Here is a 16,511-nt window from a genome sequence, read left to right on the forward strand (position 1 = left end):
TGGTGTTCAAGAAGAACAAGGCCAAGATAACATCATCAATGCCCTGCTTTGAAATCTGTAGATGGGTTTGGTCTTGGTGAAATTGTAGGGCTACAGAAATCCCATATCGAAGAATCGTTGCAGGTTAACGTTGCTGAAACAGGTTACTAATATATTTACATATGCTTTTTTGAAGGGTGTGACAGGATCCCATCAACACATACTCTGGAAACTTGTCATCCTTGTAAGGGAGAAGATCAAATGCTGTCAGATTTATTTCCCCTTCATTTTTTCTTCTTGAGAACTTCCCTTGTGTTTCATCCTAGCTGGAGTCACAGAAGAGCCCATGTTTATTTTACTTATATAATACACTAAGAAGTAAGAAGTAAAACAGTTTCTTGGCCTTCATATTCAAGCATGGATAGCTAAAGTGAGTTCTTTGCCAACCTTAGCATTTCAATTTAAGAGCCACTTCCCAAGGCTGTCTACTATTCAGAAACTAACAAGTAGCTTTTAGGCTGCTGCCGCTTTGACGCTCGATCTGTCCACTTTTACCGTCCCCATAGTCCATGGGAAATTTTAAAAAATAACAGGAACAATAAAGAAAATGTGATTTTTCAGCAGTATCTCCCCTGAGTATTTGCAACAAATTTTAATAGGCACCTTCATGAAAAACTTCTGCAATTCTCAATTTTGCTACGGGAACTGGTCATCACCGAGAGACCAGAATGCTACATAAAACACATATTCATACAACTAACAATCCAGCCTATGCAGGTTTACACAGAAGCAAATTCCATCAAATGTTCGATTGTTTTTTTTTTAAACAAATTAGTTGTAGAATTGCAGCCAGATTGGATTAAACTGAAAACAGTTAATAAAATGGAGAGACTCCACACTCATCTTTTTGAGTAACCCAGGGGCTCTCCTATGAACTTTTGAAGGCTTCCATGTTGGCCACGTACATCTCTTCTTGTTACGTTTCATCTTCTGTTTGAAAATTGGTTGGTTTGGCGTCTTGTCATTTGGGCTGCAAATTCGGTCCAGACACCATGAGGACAAAACTGAACAAAGGGCCCATTTCAGTAAGAGTGTTCTTTGCATATGCCTTGCTAAAGTAGCATCAAAGATCCGGTATCTAACGCAGGAGTGTCTGAAGGAGGAGACACAATTAAATTTCTCTAAGCATGACAAAGCAAAACATGAGTCTTAGTGTTCTTTGAACTTAACAGTCAAATGCACCCTTTGGAGATCTTTCTTCTTCCGCACCTTTGGCAGATCCTCCTATGCTTCTTCTCCAGATATGCAACACAAACGGAATTGCTTTCTCCAGGATTCCAAACCCAGCAATTAAGCAGGAAGTGAAATGCTGACGGCTCCTGCCAGGTTGGAAGATGGCCATACTGTACAAATATTGCAGAGGAATCCGTAAGCACGTGGCAAGCTACATAATGTCTGAAAATGCTACATTCCTTTAAAAAAAAAGTTAGCAGTGCCGCATTCCATTTTTTCTCCTCCTTTTGTTTTTGTTTTTAAAGAAACACGAGGAGAACAAGCCAAAACTTCTCCTCCAGAGATGCCAAAAGAAAACAGGACTGAGAAAGAAAGAAAACCTAACATGCTCTTTTGAAGTGGGTTTAACGTTGAGATGCTGTCTTAAGATGTTTCAAACATTAGAAACTGTTTACCCCTTCTCACAGGACATTTTCTTTGGGGTGATGTAACAGTCTTGAAACTGGCAGTTTTTTTATTGGGTTGTTGTCATTTTTCCCCCTTAATACGTGTTTCTTTTCTTTCCCTTTCAATTCCTCCCCCATCACCTTCTGGATTTCTCCTATTTTTCCCTCCCGAGAAGGAGGGTCAGACATGTTTAAAGTCACCAGAACAGTTTTCTCTTCTTAGGAGGAGGAGGAGGAGGAGGAGGAGAAAGGGTGATGGGAGGAAAAGACATGGAATATTTACAAACCATGCTACCGGAAGCCGTGGTAGAACAAGGCATTCCCTGTTGTTGTGTTGTGTCTTCTTTAAGGACAAGAAGGGCTTATTGAACTCTCTAGTGAAGACTGAGAAAGGCGACGAGTAAGGGGTCCAATGGTGGAGTCTGCCAACGAGGAAGTGGGAAAGAGCTTATACCAACCTGTCACTACACTGGACAGGTCCAGCTCATCTAGGACAATCTGAGCCATCCCCATGAAGCACTTGTGGTCCATGCGACCATAATCTCCCCAGACAATCACCTAAAGGGAAAAAGGAGGTCAAGCTGAATTACCAAGAGAATCCAAGAAAATCAGAAGACTAGAAGTCCTTCAGAGGGTCAGGTAGAAAGCAGGAGACCATTACCAACACCCCATAATTAACCCTTGGGGTGCTTCTGTTTTTAGCTAACACCTTGGTTCTTCATACTATTATAAATCATTAACAGCCTAGTCCTACTTCTGTTGACTCTAAACCAACCTTTCTTTGGGTTCCAGAACCTATTCCTAGATAAGGTAGGAGTGGTCTACTTTGCATCTCAAAGATAGTCCTTTAAACTAATTAGTATCAATCTTGCAGCCTTTAAAAAGTGAGTTTTGCATTTTGTCGATCATTTACTATCCTGGAAATGGGGAAATATATGCTCTTGCTTAACTGATGTAGATCCCAGTTTATACATTAGGAGATATTAAAATGCCTTTTGATTGATAGTCCTAGGGGCTATTTAAAAATACCCAATGTTTTGAAATTACCCTGACGTGCTTCTTCCATTTAGTTAAACATCTGTGTGAATGCATCCACATAACCACACCAAGTACAATTAGTTGCAACATTTACCCATTATCAGTTTTTAGTCAGTGTGCAAAACCAGAAGGATAATTAAAATTGGTAAATTGAGAAGCACCTTGGTTCTGGCACCTTTTTAATATTATCTTACAACTATCCAACAGTGGGACTTATTGGGAATCTGCCCTTTGCTCGCCTCTGAAATCTAGAATCAGATCTGTAATTCTTGGCTTTCCCTAATTGAGATCCTGAAAAGGGGGAGATGGAAAATAGGGATATTATAAATTGATCTTTCAACTAAAAATGAGTCAATACTTTTTAACTCCCATCCTTTAACAACTCATCATTTGCGGAAAGTTACCTTTTATTTATTTTACTTATTTAATAATCACATTTGCATGGCCACTCATCTCACATAAGGAGACTCTCGGCACCATACAACCAACCCTATGAAATCCTATTGCTCAAAATAAAAAAAATCTTGCTTACACCAAGATCTCAATTAAGGGGAAATACTTTCAGGGAAATACTTCCTGATTCTCCATCAAACTATTATTTCCTTCACTATTGTGGAACCTGTGTTTTTCCATGTTTAGCACTGAACAATACTTCCCTTGATTTCTGGAAGATTTCCTTAGCAATATCTGAAAGGCCATTTGTTCCTTACTTTCTAAGTCCTGAATTGAACTTTGAACTCGGCATCTTTCTGAAGGCAAACATCTCCATTTTTATCTAAATTGGGACTTCACTGAAAATTAGATTTTAAAGTCAATAGTTGAGGCAATTCATGATAACCTTCTTCAATTTCAAGTAACTTCATAGCATTCAAGCTCCCTACCGGGGCCTTCAGAACCTCTCAAGGGAACTATACAAGGTCCCCAGCTGAAAGCAGCTAGGAAAGAGGTCTTCAAACTTAGCAACTTTAAGACTTGTGGATTTCATAAGTATAGCTGGCTGGAGAATTCTGGGAGTTGAAGTCCACAAGTCTTAAAGTTGCCAAGTTTGAAGACCTCTGATCTAGGATCTTAAGTCTAATGAGGATACCAGAGACAACACAACAAGAATCTCTACTGTAGCCATACAGATTGTCTACTTAATAGCTACCAGAATCACTTTCCCACAAAGGCCACAGACAAACTCACTAGAATTTATATTGCACCTATATAGGTTGCATGTCTAAAACCTAGTAGGAGGTTCTCTCCCACGTGGTACCAGGGGACAGCTGTGAGGGCATCTCAGTAGGCCTGTGACCAGGGGTGGCCTTCAAAAATTTCAGCAAAGGGTTCTCTGCCCGGTTGCTAGGTGGGCATGGCCATGGTGGGCATGGCCTAATCAGCCTCCTGCACCATGGCAGGGGCCCCGTTTTTGTCCTCCCCAGGCTCCAGAGGCTTTCCTCAATCCTCTGGGAGGGCGAAAACTGCCTCCCCCGGGCTCCAGAGGTCAGAAATGGGCCCTTTTCCAGACTTCCGGAACTTCTGGCCTGTTTATCCCCTCCCAGAGCCTTCGCACAGGCCCTGCACTTACCTCACATCCCTAACAGGCCGCGTGGAGACTCCTGGGAGGGGAGGGGTGAGTGAGAAGGGTGGGGTAGGGTGGGCGGGGCAGGGCCAGCCAGTGGTGGGATTTGGAGATTCTCCGAACCAGCCGTAGCGTTAGCTACAGGTTCTCCCGAACCCAGCCAAACCCGTAGCAGCCCACCCCTGCCTGTGGCTGAATTATGGATCTAAAACACATATGGGCAGAAGGAGGCTCTTCTTACCCTTCAAAGAGGAGGAAAGCATTCACCTGTAGCATTTTGCCCTGAGGGCCCTCATCAAACAGAAGGGTCTGCTGGTAGAGTGGGTCATAGTTCTTCTTGACAGTCTTTGTTTTCTTCTTGGCCAAGCAAGCCCCGTTTTCCAGCAGATACACTTTAACGTACGTAGCTGAGAGAGGGGGGGGGAATAGAAGCAGGGAGCTTAATAATAGTTGTTCCACCCCAGGCTGGGATGTTTTCGACATTCTACCAAATGCATCTGTAGAAGTATACTTGCGCATTCGTGCCTGGCAATGGCAAAGATGCTTTACCAAGAAAGGATAAAATTTGTAGCTCAGGGTTGAAGTCTCCTTTCAACTGTGAGCTGCAGGCTTGGCGCTCTCTGAGCTTGGTTGTTTTCTTATAGATGTTTCATTATTTGACTAGATAACATCGTAAGTGCTATGGTAGTTACTGAAGATGTTATCTAATTTGGGAAATGAAACATCCGCAAGAAAACAACCATGCTCAGAGAGCACCAAGCTTTCATTCTTGCAATAACATTTTTGGCTGTCAAAACCCTCTACAGATATTCATCAATCTTTTTTCCCCAGTGCTTTTTATTGAGCAATTTTTTTCATTTTATATCACGGTTTTCATCTTTACAGCCCCTTCAGTATCAGTATATCTCATATGTACATACAGGTTTTTTTCTTCCCTTTTTCTATACATATTCCTTTATAACTACCAATTAAAAATTAGCAACATATACTGATCTACCCACCGTACAGCTATTATTGTTATATAGACATATACATTACATTTTTATCAACTCTTATCATACTTTAATATTCTTAATCTTTGCTTCTATTTTCTCTTTTCTTTAACTACCATATTTTTGGAGTATAAGATGCTCCAAAGTATAAGATGCACCTAGCTTTGGGGGAGGAAAACAAGGGGGGGAAATCTGCCTCTGCCTCCCAGCAATTTGCCTCCTTGCAACAAACAGCAAACAGTACAGACAATATGCACTGTTTGTAGTGTTACATTTCAGACTATACTTGTACAGACGCTGTTAAGACTGATGTGCTTTCTGGAAGTATATGTTATTCTCGGCTATTTAAAAGACAATACAATAGCACTGGGCCTCTTCAGAGCAAGCATTAATTTTAAAAAGCTTCTTCATTTTGTTAAGCTGTCTAGAACAATAATAAAGCAGTCTTTAAATAATAAGTGTAATAATTTGAACACTCTATAGGCATTTATAGTTATTGACTTACCTCCTTGCAGCAAGCAGCAAACAGCCTGGGGAAAAAAAAATCTGCATCTACTTCCCAACAATTTGCCTGAGCAAACAGCAAGTTTCACTTTCAGTTTAAGCTGGGGCCTCCTGATCATCAGCTGTTTCAGGCTACAGGGATTGCTCTATAGCCTATTGCAGCCTCTGCAAGCCCAATTTTCCCTGTTTGCTGCAAGGAGGTAAATTGCTGGGAGGCAGAGGCCAAAGGGTGGGTGATAGTGGGTGGGTGGGACTACATTCAGTGTATAAGATGCACCCAAATTTTCACCCTCTTTTAGGGGGGAAAAAGGTGCAACTTATATTCCGAAAAATACGGTAGTTGTACTATATGTTCCAAATCAAATAATAATCAGTTTCTCCTCTTATCTTTTATCAGGTATTCCTCAACATATAACGGTGCTTAGCAACCATTCTTACACAGTTACACAGACCCAGTTTCAAAATTCTGATGTTGGGCCTGCCTTGCAATCCTTTGACCTCACTTGGGGTGCTTGGCCATTTGCAGCACCCTTTGGTCACATGACTGTGATTTGCAATGATTTCACCAGAAATTGGTCTTTACTTCTGGTTTCTGGCAAAAAAAGATTCCCCGTAATGAAAAAAAATGGGCTTGCTTTGCTGACCACTGCAAAAAAGGTCATAAAATTGGGCTTGGTAACATGGTGACCCATTTTATGACAATCCTGATTTATAATTGTAATTACTAGATTCAATTACGGTTATATCTCAAGGACTACCTGCATGTGCCAAGAAACTCAAATCAAATTTATTGGATTTAAGAGTAAGTTCTCAGTCCTAGCCTAGGCTACAGATATTTTATTAATAAAATATGTGATTAAATATATTTTAATGCAATGTAATAAATGCCAAGTTAACCCAGTAACCAGATTTAATATAATATGGATATACCGATAGCTATATATGGGGCTTCAACCCAGTAAACAGGAATACAACGGTTAAGTGGATACACAAAGATACAAACATTTCTGATTTATTGTAGAAAAGCCTGCAAATCATTAGGAAAGGATTTCAATTACTTCTGTGCGTTAAAATGGGAACTCCGTTTATATCCAGCAGTTCGATTCTGAGCAGCTCAAGGTTGGCCCAGCCTTCCATCCTTCCGAGGTCGGTAAAATGAGGACCCAGATTATTGGAGTCTCTGTAAACCGCTTAGAGAGGGGCTGTTAAGCACTGTGAAGTGGTATATAAGTCTAAGTGCTATTGCTATTGCACAGTGATGAGATTCAAAAATTTTTACCACCTGTTATGTGGGCATCGCTTGGTGGGCGTGGTGTGGCTTGGTGGGCATGGTAGGGGAAGGATACTGCAAAATCCCCATTTCCTCCTGATCAGCTGGGACTCGGGAGGCAGAGAATAGATGGGGGCGCGGGCCAGTCAGAGGTGATATTTACCGGTTCCCCCAACTACTCAAAATTTCCGCTACCAGTTCTCCAGAATCAGTCAGAACCTGCTGAATGCCACTTCTGCTATTGCGATCTTCAAATCTTCAAATTACTTTGCCAGTTTCTCCTGCCTGCACTGTGTAAAGGACTAGAAGTGAGTCTCTCTTGGCACGGAAGGAATTTTCAATCTACTCCTAACCCAGTTAGTTTTTTAAAAGTTTGACTTGACTTCAAAACATCTTAATTTGCTTAGACCCTTTCTAGGTCAATTGGATGAATATACATCTGTGGTATTTAAAGAACAGACACAAACTAGAAAACCGACTTTCCCATAAATACTCAAAATTATTCCAGGCAGCTTTTCATCTTAACTCTATTCAGTCTTATCCGGGAAGGAATTACTTACAAGGAAAAGATTTGGCTGCTAGTTTGGGCGTGAGACCTCGGGCTTCTATCACTTCCACTTCTAGCTGTCCATTCCGGTCAATCATTGAAACGTGGACATCACCTAGGAAGCAGCAGTAATGTCAGCATGGACACAACTCAAGAGCTTTGTGCTATCCACATGTAATTATGCAAGAAGAAGAAGAAACACATGAAGGGAAGGAAAAGTATCCTTTAGATTTTTAGAAGTCCAAAACAGTTGGTGTGCATCCATCTTTAATAAGCTGTTTGATTAATATTATCGCCTTGAGAAAAAGTTCTTTCAAAATTTAGTGGGATTTTTTTGATTTAATGAAGAATAGCCTTTTGTCCTTCACACCAACATCTTGCCCCATTTCCATGTGTGACTGCGGTGTCTTGGCTCATCTTAATGTTAATGTCCTTAAACCAACATGGAAAATTAATTACAACTTACCTTGATCCGGTCACATAGAAGGATGAATCAAAAATAGTCCTAGAATATTGGGCCTATCATGAAGCAACTTTAACAACCTGAATCCCACTCCCGTTCTAAAAATTTGCAATGGCCAAACGTGACTAATGTCAAATTTATTCAATTAGGTAGGAAGATTTTCAAGGACTTATTGCTATACACGTTCTATTATGACTTATAGGAATAGGAATAGGAATAAGTTTATTTATAGGCCGCCCTTTTCCCTGAGGGGACTCAGGGCGGCTAACAACTTATAGGGAGGGGATACAAACAGTAACATATAACATAACACATAATTAAAAAATAAACAACATTCATTCAGCATTCGGGTGGGGGCGAATCAAATCTTTACCCCCAGGCCTGGCGGGATAGCCAGCTCTTGAGGGCTGCGCGGAAGGTCTGAAGGGTGGTGAGGGTACGAATCTCCACGGGGAGATCGTTCCAGAGGGTCGGAGCTGCTACTGAAAAGGCTCTCCTCCGCGTAGTGGCCAGCCGGCACTGGCTGGCAGATGGCACTCGGAGGAGGCCTAATCTATGAGATCTAATCGGTCTCAAGGAGGTAATTGGCAGGAGGCGGTCTCTCAAGTACCCAGATCCACTACCATGAAGGGCTTTATAGGTGGTAAGAAGCACCTTGAAGCGCACACGGAGATCAACAGGTAGCCAGCGCAGCTCGCGGAGGATAGGTGTTATGTGGGTGAACCGAGGTGCACCCACAATCACTCGCGCGGCCGCATTCTGGACTAGCTGAAGTCGCCGGATGCTCTTCAAGGGCAGCCCCATGTAGAGCACGTTGCAGTATTCCAGCCTAGAGCCTATCATCTTCATGGTCCCAAATTCCATGCAATACTTGGGGATTTGCTACAAAAATGTATAGTAGGAAGGAGTGTTTCTCAACCATGGCAGATTAAGATGTATGACTTCAACTTTCAGAATTCCCCAGCCAGCTAACATCAGGAATCATGCTTACATTGAAGAAGATTTTATTAAGTAAATCACAATTAAAGGTAAAAGGTAAAGGTTCCCCTCGCACATATGTGCTAGTTGTTCCTGACTCTAGTAGGTGGTACTCATCTCCGTTTCTAAGCCGAAGAGCCAGCGCTGTCTGAAGATGTCTCTGTGGTCATGTGGCTGGCATGATTAAACACAGAAGGTGCATGGAAAGCTAAAGGTGGTTCCTATTTTTCTACTTGCATTTTGTATGTGCTTTTGAACTGTTAGGTTGGCAAAAGCTGGGACAAGTAATGGGAGCTCACTCCATTACACAGCACTAGGGATTTGAACCACCGATCGTTCTGATAGACAAGCTCAGCGTCTTAGCCACTGAGCCACCACTGTCCCACTAAAATCACAATTAGATAGGTTCAAAAAAACACTCAGCCATAAACCATGATTTGTAAACTACAGGGGCAAAACACAATTTAAGGCCCAGTGTGTGAGTGTGGGTGTGGGTGTGTTTGTGGGTGGGTGTGGGTGTGCACACTACACAGTCCCTCACAAAACATGAACCCAGGGAGACTGTCAATTAAGAAAGATCCAGTTGAGCTCTTCCTCCTCCATCAAGTGACCCTGAACCTCAAAGGAGCTGAGATGGTCACCAAAGGTTCACTCACCCATTGGTGGAGTAGCCAGTGTTTGTCGCCCTACAATTTGCGCTGGTCCCAGACCATCTAGGAAGTCACTGAACTGGCTTTCAACTCCCAGCTTGGTTGTAGGGAAAATAAATCTGAAGGAAAGGGTAAGAAAGACAGTGTGTGAGAAAATGAAGACACAGCCTGAAAGAACATGCAGAAAAGAGATTCATCCTTCTCCACCTAACATTTTGTCCCAGAGCATTCTTCCTGCCTTCACAAGAGAAGGGCCAATAAAGCACCTGAAAAACATTTCAGGATTGGGGGGGGGGGGGGGGGGAATCCTATCTATCAGCTAATATTAGCAGGACATTTTCCTTTAAAAAAAAATTGAACACTTGTTTTTGTATTCTCTGTGTAACGTCTACTCTTTATTCAATGCTTGCATTAACCAACAGCAGGACTTACGTGCCATCAGAGCTGTTGCTGTTAGTACTTCCATCGGTTGACTCTCGACTGCCTTGACGGGTGACCCTGTTTCTCATCTCCACGGCAATCCCAGTTTCGGTGCTGCGACGGATATTACTTCGAAGTTTCTTTAAGCCACCATCTGGGGAGGGAGGGAGAGAGAAATCACATAAATAAAGGGTGAGGCAGTCCAGGGGAATCATCTCACAGCCAGGAAAGGATAGGACTTGTCCTATAATACATCCAGGGAGATCCATGCTGATCCTGGTTTGTTTCTTTCCTGCTTACCCCTGGCCTTTGGATAGATGCAAAGGGTTCCACTCCTCTGCGTTCCCCACTGAAAGTAAGCCCTTTTGAGTGAAGCAGAAATACTGATTTTCCTCCCCTCCTCCTTTTCTCTTTGGACAGCCATCAAAAATTGAATCTGAACAGTTGTCCTGGGCAGTTATGTCTGCTTTAGGATTAACACCCACAGATGGTGTTATTGGGTATCTGCAAAGCCCGTGTCCCAGTAAGGGACAACTCCAGAAGTCTTCTGTTTGCAAGCAAACAATGAAGCAAGGATGAGTAGTCACCACCACATGTTTTTACCTCTGGGAGGCTGAGCAGATTAGACCCAGAAGGAGAGAAAAGCAAATACTGTGACAGAAACACTGGCAAGCTGGGGGAATGGCTGCCCTTGGGAGCGGGACCCATAGAAACATCTCACCCCTGGGCTTCCCAAACCCAGGGACCAGCGCTGAAGGTCTCTGCAGGCTTCCATATAACCTTTTTAAAAATGTTTTCACTCCTGATCTGATGAAATACTTGTATGCAGTTGGTTTTTGTGTCAGGGTTCCAAATAGCATCCAAAATTAAATCAGTCCGAGGCAAAGGATTCCTCAAAGTTCCAATTTATTATGAGAGCCATGTTGGCCCATCTGGGGAAACGCGAATCGGAAAGTTTCTTGGTTTTCCCACCCAGTTGAAAGTTCAAGATCTTGCCCCCACACCCACAAATCCATCACATGGTCTAATCTTCCACTGCCATGCTGGCAGTTCCACCCATCCAGTTCCAGATGCAGAGGCGCAAAGCCTTGGCTTTCTAGAAAGAATTTTGTTATGGCTACACATCATCTAACTCCATACAATCCCCCCTCCAATTTCCCCACATTAGAAAATGCATAGTAGAATAATAGAAAGGGTGACAGGCCTGAGATCCACAAGAAAAGATGGCTGCAGGCCTGACATTCTGTTTGTGATTTATGGTTTGGTTTGGCTAGACTCTGACCACTTCAGTGAAATAGAAATACTATAGGTATATAAGTCGCCAGGATATTTAGAATAAAAAACATACCACAATAGGGTTGGAAGGGACCTTGGAGATCTTTTAGTCCAACCCCAAATGGCTGTCCAGTCTCTTGAAAACCTCCGGTGATGGGAGTACCCACCACTTCTGGAGGAAAACCATTCCTCTGACATGAAATTTCTCCTTGATTATAGGTTGAATCTTTCTTTAATGACCTTCATCCCATTCTTTCTTGTCCTGACCTCAGGTGCTTTGGAGAATAGGTCAAACCTCTTTTGTTTTTAACAGGCCCTCAAATATTGGAAGACAACTATCACTGTTAGCCTTCTCATCCTATCCTATCCTCCCACTTATGACTGTAGGACTGTAACTTTGTTGCTTGTATCCTTATGATTTTTTATTGATATTGATTGTTTCAAATAACCCCTGTCTGACTATTCTGCAGGCCATAGGATCAGGTTTTGTGATTCACAGGACAAGCTCGCCCAGGTTACTTACAACCCTAACAGCTTTATTTGGACAATATACTAAGTTTGATTAGTTTTCACCTTGGTTAGTGCTTTTTTGTAGTTTAGAATGTTGCCTGAATGGTTACCATTTGGGCTTGGCAAGGTTACAGTTGATTCTGTTGATTCTGAAGTCCTTCGACTCTAGAAAAAATCCAAGAAAAAATTGTCTCTCCATGAAGATGATGCACTCCCTGGCAATCCCCTGGACGTATCTCTCTCTTGGTAGATGGTCAGGAAAGCTTTACTCCAGTAATGGTGAACCTTTTTGGCACCAAGTGCCCAAACCGGAACATGCATGCATGTGCATGTCGCAGTGCCAGAAACCTGAAGACCAGCTGGCTGGTGCACATGTGCACGCCAGCCAGCTGGTCTTCAGGTTTCTGGCACGCGCATGCACACCGGCCAGAGGATCTTCATGCATGCCAGAGCACCAGAAACGTGAAGGCCAACTGGCTGGTGTGTACGTGCCTGTCTTTTGGCTGTTTTTGAGGGCGTTTTCTGGTCCTCCAGCTCACGGGAAGACCAGCTGGCAAGCACGCATGTGCATGCTGGAAACCAGAAGAGCGGCTGGCCATGGTGGGCGTGCCCACAGAGAAGGCTCTGTGTGTCACCTCTGACACGTATGCCATAGTTTTGTCATCATGGCTTTAGTCTGATTTTGGCTAATGTTTCAGGTGTTTCCTGGAACAGGAGGCTTTATTTATGTTTATTCATATGCTTATCACCTCACAACCAGGCTACTGAAAATGACTTTGCATGGGCTGATTGTGAAGGCCATTCACAGCTGTCTGCATGGCAATAATTCAATCCTGGTTTTGCCTCATAATTCCACCTCTGAGAGTTTGCCAGTTGGCTTCCAGATGCAATTCAGTGCATTGTTAGTGCCTTATTCTATGGCACGGATAGGATCTGTGTATCTGTGAGACCATCTCTTCCACATAAACCATCTAGCTATCTGAGAAGAACCAACAGAAAGACCTTGCAGGTTTCTTTCCATCAGGAGTGATGATGACAGAGAGGCAAGAGGTGAGCCAGTTGTCATTTTAAGCCCAGAAAGTCATCAATCCAGGAACCAGGTAATGTGGATTGTATATTACAATTATCAGAGGGATACAATCAAGATAAAATGATGTACTAATACCACTCTATGTGCAGAGAAGAGCAACAAAGATGATTAGGGGACTGGAGACTAAAACATGAAGAATGATTGCAGGAACTGGGCATGGTTAGTCTGGTGAAGAGAAGGACTAGGGGACACATGATAGCAGTGTTCCAGTATTTGAGGGGCTGCCACAGAGAGGAGGGGGTCCAGCTATTTTACAAAGCACCTGAAAGCCAGACAAGGAATAATGTATGAAAACTGACCAAGGGCTTCAACCTAGAAATAAGGAGGAACTTTCTGACAGAGAGAACAATCAACCCACGGAACAGAAGTTGCCTTCCGAAGTTGTGGGAGCGTCATCACTTGAGACTTTCAAGAAGAGACTGGACTGCCATTTGTCAGAAATGGTGTAGGGCAGGGATGGGTTCCTACCGGTCCTTGCTGGTCCTTGCGGACTGGTCGGTGAACCTGGAAATAATTAACTTCTGGGAACTCCGGCAATGTTCCTCCTAGGCGCCGGCTGCACTGCTCATTACCGTCAGTCGCCCCATTTTCAGCAAAGCAAGCACGGGGAAGTCCTTTGCAGGCGGCTAGAACTGGCCACCCGCAAAGGACCTCCCCAGACTTGTTTTGTTGAGCACTGGGCAACTGACAGTAGTTTGCACCAGCTGCGGCCGCTCAAACTAGCATCAGTTGCCCCGTTTTCAGCAAAGCAAGCCCGGGGAGATCCTTTGTGGGTGGCCAATCCTAGCTGCTTTTGCCCGGCGCTGTGGCTGAAGTGAACCCCCAAAGCCCCCGCCGCCACCACAATATTTGCTGCCTCCTCTTCCAACAGCACTGCCAGATTTGCCGCCCAACGCTGTGGCTGAGGTGAAGCTGCCAAAACTCCTGCCGGCACCCCCGCCCATGGCAGTGGTGCCTCCCCCTCCGCTCGGAGCATCTGAGCTGGGCCCCGCGTTATCCCTCCCCCTCTCCTTCTCTGCCATGCTTTTGAGGAGCCATGAGGCCACGGGAGCCAGTAGGAAGGCGGTGGAGGGGGCGGGAGCAGGAAAAAAAGGCCTCATGGTTTCTCAAAAGCACGGCAGCGGAGGAGGAGGAGGCGGCGGCAGGGGTAACATGGGGCCCAGCTCAGGTGCTCCGAGCAGAGGGGGAGGCGCCACCGCTGCTGCCACGGGCAGTGGCACCAGTGGGAGCTTTGGCAGCTTCATCTCAGCCGCAGCACAGGACAGCAAATGTGGTGGTGCTGTTGGAGGAGGAGGAGGCAGCAGCAGTTATTCTGGTGGTGGCAGGGGCTCGTCGGCATCTTCAGCGGCAACCTTGCCCCCTGTGAAAAAAATGAAGATGGAGCAGATCTGCATAGACGACGTCACCGCAACATGACTGGAGGAGGAATTCTGGGAGTTGAAATCCACGAGTCTTAAAGCTGTCAGGTTTGAAGACCCCTGGGTATTTTTTCCTAAAGGGTTAGGGGTGCAAGGATCTTGTAACTTGACAGCTTTAAGACTTGCATGCTTCAATGCCAGAGTTTCTGAGCCAACATGACTGGAGGAGGAATTCTGGGAGTTGAAGTCCACAAGTCTTAAAGCTGTCAGGTTTGAAGACCCCTGGGGGTTTTTTTCCTAAAGGGTTAGGGGTGCAAGGATTTTGTAACCTGGCAGCTTTAAGACTTGCGTGCTTCAATGCCAGAGTTTCTGAATAGCTACTTGGACCGACCTAAGGACTAATTCATAATTTCATATCCGGTCACATGGGCGGCAAGCCACTCCCATATGGTCACATGGGTGGCAAGCCCACAAAGGAGGCCACACCCGCAGAGTAGGTTCCAACAATTTTTGAAACCCACCATTGGTGTAGGGTCTCCTGCTTGAGCGGGGGTGTTGATGTTGGACTAGATGATCTATAAGGTCCCTTCCAACTCTGTTAATCTGTTAACAATCCATTTATAAGAGATGTTTGGAAAAAAAAAACATTCTGACACTAAAGTGAACAGACTTTGCCATAAAAATAGCAATGGAAGTCAATCATCATTATCATCCCTATGTTTCAGCTTGTGGTAAAGTAAAGTGCAACTTACTCAGTTTACATAAGTAGCAAATTAAAATGCAGCCAATGAAAAAAGACCGTGGGTCTGTCATATGATCCAGCAAAGTTGCAAACTCTTTCTGACCACCAATCAGAATGAAACAGGTCACATACTGCCACCTGGTGATCAAGGGACCTGATGCCCCCAAGTAGACCATCCTACTCACACACCCCACACATAAAACCAATACCACTTCAAAGCCTATTGACTGAGTTTTTCAGGTTCATATAGTACGTTCTCCTCCTGGCTCACAGCTCCACTGTCTTCACACAGGTGTGCCTACAGAAAAACACCTTCTCTTCTGCCTATTGAGGGAAGAAGAATGTTCTTCATGGCTCTGACATAAAGATGACTGCTCCTGATTGTTGCTGTCAGGTTGCTTTATAAGATACAGGCTGTGCTGCTGTAAAAGCTGACATGGGCAAAGCCACAATTCTCAGGTCAGGCGGAATATTATATAAACATGGAAGAGGTATCTCTGACTCCCACAGTCAAGAAAACAACAGCTAAAAGAAGTCTACTGAATAAAGAGTGGAAGAAAGGGATTAGGATTCAAACCCTGATGCCTACATCTACCTACTCACTCGCCACTTGCATATTAAGATTAAGATTAAGATTTAGTTTATTTGTATGCCGCCCTTCTCCGGGAGGGACTCAGGGCGGCGAACAACTCTGTCTGTATTCCCCCTCCCTGATTTTATGTGAGCCGCCCTGAGTCCCCTTAGGGAAAAGGGCGGCCTACAAATATTAATAAAAATCAAATCAAAAAATCAAATCAACTCAAAAGGGGAAAAGGGGATACAAACACAATACACGTAATTAAAATACACAAGAGTCATACAGCCATACAAGTTGAGAGGGGAGGGGAACTCATCAACCCCAGGCCTGCCGGCACGGCCAGGTTTTCACAGCTCTCCGGAAGGCCTGGAGAGAGGTGAGGGTCCGAATCTCCGCGGGGAGTTCATTCCAAAGGGCCGGAGCTGCTACAGAGAAGGCCCTCCCCCAGGTGGTAGCCAGATGGGGTAAAATCCAGCAGATTCTGACAGGTTCTGGAGAACTGGTAGTGGATATTTTGAGTAGTTCAGAGAACTGGCAAATGCCACCTCTGACTGGCTCCAGAGTGGGGTGGAAATGGGGATTTTGGAGTATCCTTCCCCTGGAGTGGGGTGGGAATGGAGATTTTGCAGTATCTTTCCCCTGGAGTGGGGAGGGAATGGAGATTTTACAGTATCCTTCTCCTCGAGTGGGGTGGGAATGGGGATTTTGCAACATCCTTCCCCTGGAGTGGGGAAGGAATGGGGATTTTGTAGTATCCTTTCTCTGGAGTGGTGAGGGAATGGAGATTTTACAGTATCCTTACCCTGGAGTGGGGTGAGAATGGAGATTTTGCAGAATCCTTCCCCTGGAGTGTGAAAGGAATGGGGATTTTACAGTAT

General features: G+C 44.2%; 1 protein-coding gene across 1 annotated transcript in view; it reads right to left on the reverse strand.

Annotated features, from left to right (window-relative positions):
- Positions 1 to 2,003: 2,003 nt before the first annotated feature.
- The window catches only part of RIMS3 (regulating synaptic membrane exocytosis 3), a 41,692-nt gene continuing 27,184 nt past the window's right edge, over positions 2,004 to 16,511 (reverse strand). Inside the window, exons 2-6 of the mRNA XM_032228451.1 lie at positions 10,094 to 10,235; positions 9,668 to 9,780; positions 7,584 to 7,685; positions 4,525 to 4,664; positions 2,004 to 2,216 (exon numbers count right to left, since the gene is read on the reverse strand). Of these exons, the coding sequence (XP_032084342.1) occupies positions 2,004 to 2,216; positions 4,525 to 4,664; positions 7,584 to 7,685; positions 9,668 to 9,780; positions 10,094 to 10,235 (710 nt within the window). The remainder of the gene's footprint in view (positions 2,217 to 4,524; positions 4,665 to 7,583; positions 7,686 to 9,667; positions 9,781 to 10,093; positions 10,236 to 16,511) is intronic.

Source organism: Thamnophis elegans, chromosome 12 (genome assembly GCF_009769535.1).
Source record: "Thamnophis elegans isolate rThaEle1 chromosome 12, rThaEle1.pri, whole genome shotgun sequence".
Lineage (NCBI taxonomy): Eukaryota > Metazoa > Chordata > Lepidosauria > Squamata > Colubridae > Thamnophis > Thamnophis elegans.